This window comes from Hemiscyllium ocellatum, chromosome 3 (assembly GCF_020745735.1).
Source record: "Hemiscyllium ocellatum isolate sHemOce1 chromosome 3, sHemOce1.pat.X.cur, whole genome shotgun sequence".
Classification (NCBI taxonomy): Eukaryota; Metazoa; Chordata; class Chondrichthyes; order Orectolobiformes; family Hemiscylliidae; genus Hemiscyllium; species Hemiscyllium ocellatum.
The window spans coordinates 98,496,294-98,508,538 of NC_083403.1; the positions used below are offsets into that span (position 1 = coordinate 98,496,294).

Consider the following 12,245-nt stretch of genomic DNA (forward strand, 5'->3'; position numbering starts at 1 on the left):
CATTCCCTATGCTTCTCGGTCTCTCTTTCTTACTTTCATTGTTTAAAATATAGCTTTTTGACCACAGCTCCTGTCCAAATATCTGACATGATTTCATAGAATCACAGAATCCCTACTTTCAACCAATCAAGTCCACACTTCTCCTTCGAACAACATCTGACCCAGTCCCACCCCCTACTTCAACATTTGCATTTCCTATGGCTAATCCACCTAACCTGCATGTCCCTGGAAAGTATGGGCAATTTAGCATGGCTAATCTACCTAACCTGCACATCTTTGGATTGGGTTGGGGGGTTTGGGGGGGGGGAGAAGAGAACTGGAACACCCAGAGGAAACCCTCATAGATACGAGGAGAATGCGCAAACTCCACATAGTTGCCAGTGGCTAGAAACGAAATTGGTTCCCTGATGCTGTGAAATGTAGTGCTAACTACTGTGTCCCTCCAGTGCTGCATTTTGTTTTATTATGTTTCTGAGAAGTTCTGGGTGTTTTATTATATTAAAGGCACAATGTGAATACAAGTTATTACTAACATTGCCAGTGTGAACATCTGTCATATTAATAGCTTTAGATATTAAATTCTCTAGTATTAAAGGGTACAGGGAAGAATTAAGTACCATCACCATCACTACAGAATGAGTATTAGACAAACTAAGGGACTAAAGGCAATTAAGTCCTCTGGCCCTGATCGCTAAAAGAAGTAGCTATAGAAACAGCAGATACATTGGCTGCAGTTTTCCAAGAATCAATGAATTCTTGAGAAGTACCAGAGGATTGGAAAACTGCTAATGTGACACTCTTATTCAAAAAGGCAGGGAAGCAAAAAGTGGGTAACCTTAGGTCGATGAGCATCATCCATTGTTGGAGAAATGTTAGAACCAATTACTAAAGGAATAACAGCAGAACATGTGGAAATTCATAATCTAACCAAGCACAATCAGCTTGGCTTCATAAAAGGGAAACTGTGCCTGATTAATTTATTAGAGATTCTATGAGCAAGTCTCAACCAGAGTGGATAGCGGGGAACTAATGGATGGATTGTATTTGGACATCCAGAAAGGACTCAACAAGGTATCTTACAAAAGATTAAGAATCCATGGTATTAGAAATAACATATTGTTGTGAATAGAGAATTGGCTAAATGGGCAGGAAAGGTACTTTTTCATCTTGGGGATCTGCAACGAATGGGGTTCCACAGGGATCAGTGCTAGGACCGTGACTGCTTACAACATATATTAATAACATGGAGGAAGGAAGTCAAAGTACTGCAGCCAAATGGCCAGATGACCAAAATAAGTGTCATGCTTGGGAGGCGATGGCCTAGTGTATTATTGCTAGACGACTGACTGAACAAGAGGCCCAGGAAATGTTCTGCGAACCTAGGTTTCAATCCGACACAGCATATGGCAAAATTTGAATTCAATAAAAATCTGGAATGAAGAATCTGATGATGACCAGAGATCTGTTGTCAATTTTTGGAAAAACCCATCAGATTTACTTAAGTCCTTTTAGGGAGGGAAACTGACATCCTTACTGGTCTTGCCTACATGTAACTCAATGTGCTTGACTCTTAACTGCATTCTGGGTAATCAGGGATGGGTAATAAATGCTAGGCTAGCCAGTGACACCCTCATGTTGTGAATGAATAAAGAAAACAATAAGGTGTAAAGACAAATTGCATGACAGACATAATAATTTGTAGAGAGATTCCAATAGGTTAAGTAAGTCGGGGAAAAATGTTGTCAAGTGAGGAAATGTGAATTTGTTCATTTTGGAAGAGAGAACAGGACAGCAGTATCACGTAAGTGGAGAAAAACTGCAACACAAATGGGTGCTTGTGCACAAAACACAAAGCAAATACATAGGTGCAGCAGGTCATCAGCAAGGCTAATGAAATGTTGGCCCTTAGATAACTAGATTGGGGTAATAAAGTAGGGAAGCTAAACTGAAACTGTACAAGATGCTGGATCCACACCTGGAGAATTGAGAGCAGTTTGGTCGCCTTATTTAAGGGAAGATATCAATTCTTTGGAAGTAGTTCAGAGAAGATTCACTATCATGATCCTGACATGGAGGGATTGTCTCATAAGCAACACTACTCACTGGAGTTTTAAAGAATGAGAGGTGTTCTCATTAAAATCACAGAACCAAAGAATCCCTTTAGTATGGAAGCAGGTCATCAAGTCCACACCGACCCTCCTAAGAGCATCCCACCTAGACCCAACCCCTATTCTATCCCTGTAATTCTGCATTTTCAATGGCTAAATCATCTCGTCTGCACATATTTGGACCACAAGAAGAAATCCACATAGACAGCCGCCCAAGGCTGGAATTAAACCTGGATCCCTGGTGCTGGGATGCAATGGTGCTAAGTACTGAGCCACTGTACCGCCCAATAACAAATAGGATTCTGAAGGAGCCTCACGGGTTAAATGCTGAGATGATGTTTCCTTACACGGGAGAGTTTAGGACCAGAGGGCAGAATCTCGGAATAGCCGGGTACAAAGTTAAGACTGAGATGAGGGGGAATTTTTTTCTCTCAGAGGCTGACCTTCTTTGAAACCCCTTTCCCCAGAGAACTGTAGGGGTGGAGCTCTTGTGTACACTTAGGGTCTAGCTAGAGACTTTCTTGATCAGTATGGGAATCAAGGGCTATAACAGCAATGCAGGAAATTGGACATGAGCAATGTCAGTTCAGCCATATTCCTACTGAACAGCAGAGCAGGCTCAAGCGCCAACAGCGTAGCCTGTTCCTTATACAGTCTTATTATGGTCTCTGCAATGTAAAATTATTGCAGTCTACCATAGCACATTTAAAGCTCCCAAAATAAAGCAGCTTTAACAAGTTGTCACCTTAATTGTCAAGAGACTTGACAAAATACCTTAAATGTCAATATAATTCCTTTCGCTTTACAGTTTGTATTAAGAACCAAGAAAATGGATCTCTAGGACAATTTGGAGGGTGTTGGTTATGCAGAAGCTCACCTGCTGTGGTGTGGTTTCCTACAAAATCCACACAGTTTTTTGGGGTCCCATAAATCTGAAGTAGCAACAGGGGTGGAATGGTCCATGTCAGTTTCATCCTTTTTTACTACAGGTAAATTATCTGGAATAAACAATGGTGGTTCATCCAATGAAAAACTTTTGCTGCTTCGTCTTTGCCTAGGTAGAATACTCTTCTCATTTTTTCTAACTTTCAATTTGTCTTTATCATCTTCATTAGAATGTTCCATAATCTTTCCCTTGTCTTTTTCCTTTATATTGTCTAACTGTTGGGAAACTACTCTAGCCGTTGAAGCGATAGGTCTGTGGCTAGAGCGAGTCACCTGCTTTGCTGGTATTTCATTCAGCTTCAAAGTCGAATTTGAATTATGCTTAGATGCCGGAATTGTTTTCCTTAACTTTTGCCCCGCCATGGTCACTGATACAATCTTGTTTGGTGACTGTGTTTTTGCTGTTTGCTTTTGCTCTTGGTCCATTTTCAATTTAGCAATTTGTGTAATCTGTGTTTTCAAGCATTTAGCAGTCCTGTGATGATGTTCATCTTGGTCAACCGCTTTCCTTTTACTGGCTAATGTCAAACTGTGAGACTTGGATTGTTTAAGTGCTTCAGAGGACTGAATATCCAACTTAGCTTTTTTCCTATTGGAGTAAAAAGTATTTTCACTCTGTTCAGGTTTTGGATCTTGCACAAGTTTATGATGAGGACTCAATACTGACTTCTCATGTTTTGAAGTCTGGTTCTTGAATTCCATTGCACCAACCTGCTTTTCAGAAATAATTTCCTTGAGGTCTTTAAGTTTAGAAAGGTCCTGCATTTCTTCCTTACTGAGGTCCAAATTCTGCTCAGTTGAATTATCCTGCTCAGTTACATTACTCTGCTTCTTACATGCCACATGATGAGGAGAGTTATCATTTTTTTCAGATTCACTGATATCACTGGCAGTTATTTTTGAAGAGTCAGATCTTGCTACTTCAGGTTTGACCTCTTGTGCCACAGTTTCAAGCTTTGGAGAAACAGCTATCTCAAGTTGAATTGCCTTAATATTCCCAGAGTCTTCAATTAATCCTGGAGTATCTGAAACGTTCTCATTTATAAGAATGCTAGCATTATTACATGCGGTTCCTATATCTGGCAGCACGTTAAGGTCTTCTTTTGCTTCTACATAATTTACAGAAGCATCTAGTTCAGAGGATATCTGTAATTCTTCATTCACTGACCGCTGTAGATTTTCTTGTTTTAGCAGAATGTCTGCCACCTTGTTTATAGATGGTGTAGTTTCAGTGCTTGGTACAACAGAATCCAACTCAGCTGGCTTATCTTTGTGTTCAGTAATAATGTTACTATCCACAATTTTCACTCTATTTATTTCTACATTGTGTCCTTCCCCTACAGTCTGCTTTAACTCCTCTCCAACACCACTGACATTTCCTTGAGGGAATGCACATGCATTTTTATGAAGATCAGCATCCACTCCGACTGGATCTTTGGGCATATCAATACATGCACCAATTAATGATTCTGTAGAGCACTGCGTTTCCAGCACAGATTTAACTGGACTTTGGGCTCTGTCTGTTGTGTGTTCATCTTTACAGTCCATGAGTTGTTGTGCATCATCATTCTCTACCATACACTCCTGAACAGTTTCAGGTAACAATTCTGCAGAGTGCTGTGATTCCAAAGCAGGCTCAATTGGATGTTGGCTGACTGATGCATCTGGTTGCGTCTTTGCGCAACTGATATCGTTTACATTCTCTGTTGTTGCATCTTGAAGGACTCCTTCTGTCCCTAAAGCAATTATTGGCACTCCAGAACAGTGCGGTTCTGACGCAGTCTCAAATGCATTCTGTCCCAATGATTCTACTACATTATGTTTAATATTTCCACAAGGTATTTCAAGTGTACTTTTGGGTGTAACGCAAGTTTCCATTTTCAATTCAAGGTTTTTTGAATTTGCAGGTTCAGACTGTACAGAATCACAAGGAGTTTCGGCAGTACTTTGTGCACTTGCTGATACATTCTGTTGCTGCAGTTTATTTTTTCCTCCAGGCTTTTGTGGGCTTTGTTTTTCATGCCGATCTGGCAGCTTTGTTGAACTTGCCCCAACTGAGACATATTTTACCTGTTCTTTCTTTTTTGTAAGAGCTACATTTGCTGGACTGGGCCTCTTGGCTAAGGTACTGTTGCGCAGACTTCGAATTGGTTCTTTAAAAGAAAGAAAGAAGCATTACCCACAATTTTGAGCTTTTAAAACCTTCACATTTCAGTTTAAAATAGCATTGGTGTTCAAAAATATTACAAATGTGAAGTGTCTATAATATTAAATAAAGTTTAATCTTGCAGCACAGGAAGTCAACCAGTTTACAACTAGATAAACAGACATAACAAGCAAACTATTTAAATATGTCTCAAAATATTATGAAATGAAATGTTATTTTACTTCAGAATTAAATTAATTAGTTGAAATTACATTTATTTTACTAAAAGAAAAGCAGTCTAATAGAATTATAAGCTCCAAATTCTGGAATTATGAACAAACTTCTTTTGGATCTGTAAATCAACTGATCTCGATGACTAATAAAACAACAGATACTTTAAAATCAATATTAACCCTTGAAAAATCCGAACTTGAAAAAATCATACCAGAGTTTCATTGTAAACCCTTGTATCAAAGACACATTCAAGTACTATATCAGTCAATATAATTATTTAAATACAACAGTACCATGTATTTAATATTTTTGTAACATACACATTTGCACTTGAGGATTCTCCCAAATAACTAAGTTCATACACTGAACAGAAGAGCTGCACAGTGTAGAAGGGATTCAAAATTTTGATAATCATTGTGAGCTTAATTAGTTGATTGCAACAATAGAAATGTTACAAACAGGAAGTAGAGTCAGCTGGGATGCTCATTTCTAACAAGGCAACTACAGATTCCGCTTCAATGATAGACCTCAAGAGGTGAGAAAATAACTGAAATTGGTGCAGAATTCATTGTGCCCAAAATTAACAGAAGGCTTGTAAATTTTGAAATTCGATAGCCTAAAAGGCTAGCAAGACTTGGGCACATTCCATTGGATTAGCGGGGAGGTGATGGTTCAGTGATATTATCACCTGATTGTTAATCCAAAATTTCAAGTGATGTTCTTAGAACCTGAGTCTGAATCCTACCAATACTGATGGTGGAATTTGAATTCAATAATTATCTGCAATCTTGTGACCCATGAAAAGCCCATCTGGCTCACTGATGTCCTTCAAAACGAAATCTGCCATCCCTCTGTCGTCTAGCCTACATGTGACTCCAGACCCACAGCAGTGTGGTTTACTCTCATTTGCCCTCTGAGATGACGTAGCAAGCTATTCAGTTGTAAAAATCCCTACAAAGTCTCAAAAAAACAAACCATCTGGCACTGACATCAGCAACAGAAAAGAGTCTAGATTAGAGTGGTGCTGGAAAAGCACAGCAGATCAGGCAGCATCTGAGAAAATCGACGTTTCGGGCAAAAGCCCTTCATCAGAAAGAGAGGCAGAATGCCTGCAGAGTGGAGAGATAAATGAGAGGGGGGTGGGGGTGGGGAGAAAGTAGCATAGAGTACAATAGGTGAATGGGGGTGGGGATGGAGCTGATAGGTCAGAGAGGAGGGTGGAGTGGATAGGTGGAAAGCAAGATAGGTTGGTAAGACAGGTCATGAGGGCAGTGCTGAGCTGGCAGATTGGAACTGGGAGAAGGGAAAAGGAGGCAGAGGAGATGACCTGGGGGTTGCAGTAAAGGGAGACTCACTGAGATTCTTATAGAGAGAGGAGGAAAACTTCCTCAAGGCAGTCTCCACTCTGCAGGCACCCTGCCTCTATTCCTGATAAAGGGCTTTTGCCTGAAACGTCGATTTTCCTGCTCCCCGGATGCTGCCTGACCTGCTGTGATTCCAGCATCTGCAGTCCTTATTTTTACATAGCGAAAACAGCCCTATCGACCGCCCAAAATCCTGGAGGACAGTGCCAAAATTGGGACAGCTACCTCACAGACTAGTCAAGCAACAGCCTTACAGTCACACTAACAGAATCCTACCTTACCAGATAATGTGTGAGATACCACTGGAAACATCTCATGGCACCAGGTTGAGCAAGGAAACGTTCCACTAATTACCACGCATGTTGATTTATATTTGGAGGAACCACTGATGTTGGCAAGCAAACAGAATATACTCTTGGTAGGGGTTTCAACGTCCATTCAGAATGGCTCGGTGGCACTACCACTGATCAAGCTACTCATGATCTAAAGGACTTTGCCACTTGTCCTGGTCTGCAGCACATGGTGAGGAAAACAACAAAGGGAAAAGCATACTTGACTTTATTCTCACAAATCTACCTGTCACAGATGCACCTGCCCATGACAGTGTTTCGAAGAGGGACCACCATACAGTCTGTGGAGACAGAGTTCCACCTTCACACATTGATAATACTTTGGACTGTATTGAGTGGTACTATACCCTTGACAAATGGGATAGACTTTAAACAGGTCTACCAACTCAAGACTGGGAATTTGTCAGGCACTGCGAGCCATCTGCAACATTAGAATCACACACTAGCAGAATCTGCAAACTCGTGGCCTGACATATCCCCATTCTACCATTACCATCAAGGCAGAGGAACCAATCCTGGCTCAATGAAGAGTGCAGAAGGACAGGCAAGGAGCAGCAGCAAGCATACCTAAAAATGATGTGTTAACTTGGTGAAGCTACAAACAAGACTAAATGCATGCCAAAAAAACGTAAGCAGCAAGTGATAGAGTTTAAAAGATCCCATAACCACATAGAGTCACAGGGATGTACAACATGGAAACAGATCCTTCAGTTCAAATCGGCTATGCCGATCAGATGTCACATTTACCACCACTTGGTCCATATCCTTCCAAACATTTCTTATTTATTAGATTAGATTACTTACAGTGTGGAAACAGGCCCTTCGGCCCAACAAGTCCACACTGACCTGCCGAAGCGCAACCCACCCATACCCCTACATTTACCCCTTACCTAACACTATGGGCAATTTAGCATGGCCAATTCACCTGACCTGCACATCTTTGGACTGTGGGAGGAAACCAGAGCACCTGGAGGAAACCCATGCAGACACGGGGAGAACGTGCAAACTCCACACAGTCAGTCGCCTGAGTCGGGAATTGAACCCAGGTCTCTGGCGCTGTGAGGCAGCAGTGCTAACCACTGTGCCACCGTGCCGCCCACTATGTACCCATCCACATTCCTTTTAAATGCTGTAATTTACTAGCCTCCTCTGGCAGCTCATTTCATACACACACCACTATTTGTGTGAAAAAGTTGCCCCTTTGGTCCCTTTTAAATCCTTCCCCTCTCACCCTAAACCTATGCCCTCTAGTTCTGGACTTCCCAACTGTACGGATAAGACCTTGCCTGTTTACCCAATCCATGCCCCTCATGATTTTATAAACCTCCATAAAGGTCACCCCTCAGCCTCCAACAATCCAGGGAAAACAACCCCAGCCTATTCAGCCTCTCCCTATAGCTCAAACCCTTCAACCCTGGCAACATTCTTGTAAATCTTTTTGGAATTCTTTCAAGTTTCACAACATCCTTCTTATAGGAGGAAGACCAGATCTGCACACAAAAGTGTCCTCTCCAGCCACAATATGATCTCCCAACTCCTATACTCAATACTCTGACCAATAAAAGAAAAGCATACCAAACGTCGTCTTCACTGTTCTATTTACTTGTGATTAGACCTTCAAGGAACCATGAACCTGCACTTTAAGGTCTCTTTGTTGGTCCCCAGAACCTTAATTATCCTGCTCTTATTTGCCTTTCTAAAATGCAGCACCTCACATTTATCTAAATTAAACTCCATCTACCATTCCTCAGCCCATTGGCTCAACAGATCAAAATCCCATTGTACTTTGAAGTTAACCTTCTTTGTAGCCCACTGCATCTCCAATGTTGTTATCTGCAAATGTACTAACTATACCTCCTAGGTTCACAGCCAAATCATGTATGGAAATGACAAAAAGCATTGGAACCTTCCCCCATCCTTTGAGTGCAGCCAAAGTACCACTAAACACATCTCCTGCCCTACCAAATGACCAACCATGCTAGACCACTGCTACACAACCACCAAAGATGCCAATCGTCCATCACCTACCCACACTTTGGAAAATCAGATCACCACATTTTGTTTCTCCTTCCAGCTTATAAGCAGTTGCTTAGATCCAAGCTCTGCAGTCATGCCACAACCAGTCGTGAACAGTAGTGGACAAGTAGACAACTATTTGAAGGAGGCTGCTCCACAATTATTCCCAACATCAATGATAAGACAGCCCAGCATTTCAGTGCAAAAGATAAGGCTGAAGCATTAGCAACCATCTTCAACCATAAGTGCCAAGTGGATAATCCACCTTGGCTTACTCCAGAGGTCCCCAGGATCACAGATGCCAGTCTTTAGCCAGTTCAATTCATTTGACATGATATGAATAATGGCTGGAGGTACAGGACACTGCAAAGTCTATAGGCCCCAACAACATTCTGGCAATAGTACTGAAGACTTGTGCTCCAGGACTTACCACAGACCTGGTCAAGCTAGTCTAGCACAGCTACAACAATGGCATCTATCTGACATATGTCCTGTACATAAAAGAAAAGAACAAATCCAATCCAGTCAATTACCACCTCATCAGTCAAATCTTGATCATCAGTGAAAGTGTCATCAATAGTGCTATCAAGCAGCACCTGCTCATCAATGCCCAGTTTGGGTTTTGACAGGGTCACTCAGCTCTGGACCTCATTACAGCCTTGATTCAAAGAAAAACTAAAGAGCTGAATTATCAAGACGAGGTGAGAGTGGCTGACCTTAGTTTCAATGCCACAATTGGTCAAGTACAATATCAAGGAGCCCGAACAAAACTGGGGTCAATGGTAATTGGGAAACTATCCAATGGTTGGAGTTATACCTAGGAAGATGGTTGAGAGTGCTGGAGATCGGTCATCTCAGTAAAGTGTCCTAGGGTAAACCACCTCCAGCTGCTTCAATGACCATTCCTCCATCATAAGGTCAGAAGTGGGTCTATTTGCTGGTAATGCGAAATGTCTACCACCATTCACAACTCCTCGGATACCGAAGCAGTATCTGGACAATATCCAGGCTTAGTTTGAAAAGTAACAAGTAACATTGACGGCACACAAATGCCAGGCAATGACCATATCCAGTAAGAGACAATTAACCACTGACATTCAATGGCAGTACCAACACCGAATTGCCCACTATCAACATCCTGGGGTTATCAAAGACCAGAAATTAAACAGGTCTCACCGTATACAGCAGCTACAGCGATACCATTCGGGCTAAACAGCCTGCTTGACTAGCACTATACCTACAAACATTCAGTCACTCCAACAACAATGCTCAGGAGCAGTAATGTGTACTATTGGCAAGACACTGCAGAAATTCACTAAACATCCTTAGATAGGATCTTCCAAACCCACGAGCTCTTCTATCTAGAAAGGAGGTAAACAGATACATAGAAACATCACCATCTGCAAGTTCCCTTGCAACCACTCACCATCCTGACTTGGAGATATATTGTCATTTCTTCAATGTCCCTGGGTCAAACTCCTGGAATTCCTACCCTAACTGTACTGTGTGTCTCAAGGAGGCAGCTCACTAACTAACACCTGATGAAGGAGCGTCACTCTGAAAGCTAGTGTGCTTCCAAATAAACCTGTTGGACTATAACCTGTTGGTGTGTGATTTTTAACTTTGTACACCCCAGTCCAACACCGGCATCTCCAAATCATGACCTTCTCATGAGTAACTGCAGATAGGCATTAAAATGTCTACACCCCATAAGTGAATATTAAGAAACAAAAAATTACTCATAAAGCTCAAACAGGTCAAAAACAGATCTCTTTGCATAAGAAATGTTCTACATAAAATCATTTCCAAACATCTCACGGAACAGAGAAAGCAAAAAAGAAATGTAGATGGAATATTGCTGAGAGGAGTTTTAAATAAAACTGAAGACTTGAAAACAGAAATTTAAGCAAGTTCTAGAAGTTGGGGCATGAGTAATTGGCCAATTTGAAATGTTAACTCTGCTGCCCTGTCTGAATAATTCTGGAATTTTCTGTTTTTATTTCAGATTTCCATTTGCAAACTCTAAATGCTAAAATACTAAAAAGTGTTCAATTTATGATTTTGAACATTTATCTCAACTGAAACTGTTACAGATGTTGCACTTGGCTTAAAAATCCCCAAAAAAGGTGTAAATAAGAAGGTTAGTCAACTTGAAAACCCAGAAAAATATTTTATGGTTTCTTACCCTGGGCCAATAAACGAGGAGATTTTCGAGGTGACTGCACAGGTGATTTTTGAGATTTACTCTTATTTTTTCTGCTAGTTAATTCTGATAAATCTTCTTCCTCCATAGTATCAAGGTCACTTTCCTTTATGTCGCTTTCATCAGTGAATTCAAGTTCAGCAACTAGAAAAATAAAAACAGGAGAAAATCTCATGTGATATATACTGCAGTAATGGATACAAAACTCTTCCCAAACCTTGAACTTCTGTATTCTGAATTCACAATTAACAATAGGGATCTGATGACAGACAATATAATAGCATCAGTACATATCAACTATTCAGCACCTTATTGCACAAGAAACACAGAAGACTACTTTATAACTCACACGAAATGTCCTATTACCTCATCTAGAGGAATGCCAATTAAATATCCTGAAATGCCACAGTTTTCTGCTTTTAAAAGTTGCAGTCTAATGAATTGTTGCAAAATGCCTATCCATTTTTTTAAAAGGGAGCCATACATATGTGAAACATGACATCTGAATGCATTTTCTGCCCATTAATTCATAAGTCACACAACATCAGGTCATGTGACTTGTGACTTAAGTCTACACCAATCCAACACCGGTGCCTCCACATCCTGGCTATAAAGCATTGGAAAAGATCAAAGTGACTCTTATCAAATTTACCATTACAAATTCCTGTAAAATCTGTAACAGCAACTGCATATGTGAACTCTCAATAATTCCATCCTCCTGCCACCAATATTAAGCATGTTTTATAGGTCCCATCTCCTCAGCATGCACTGCAAAGATCTGCACACTAACCAGTTCTACTGCTTCCAATACACTTCAGCCTCATTATTCACTAACATGATGTTCACGGATCCACATACTTGCCAGGTACCTTTTTTCCC

The 12,245-nt window shown here is 40.9% G+C and overlaps 1 protein-coding gene across 6 annotated transcripts in view; it reads right to left on the minus strand.

Moving 5' to 3' along the window:
• Positions 1–12,245, minus strand: part of phf3 (PHD finger protein 3) — a 165,918-nt gene that overhangs the window by 96,434 nt on the left and 57,239 nt on the right. For all 6 annotated transcript variants that reach the window (XM_060851968.1, XM_060851959.1, XM_060851986.1 and 3 more), the window contains 2 exons: positions 11,349–11,510; positions 2,986–5,206 (listed from right to left, as the gene is read on the minus strand). In XM_060851968.1, the coding sequence (XP_060707951.1) occupies positions 2,986–5,206; positions 11,349–11,454 (2,327 nt within the window). In that variant the 5' untranslated portion in view covers positions 11,455–11,510. The remainder of the gene's footprint in view (positions 1–2,985; positions 5,207–11,348; positions 11,511–12,245) is intronic.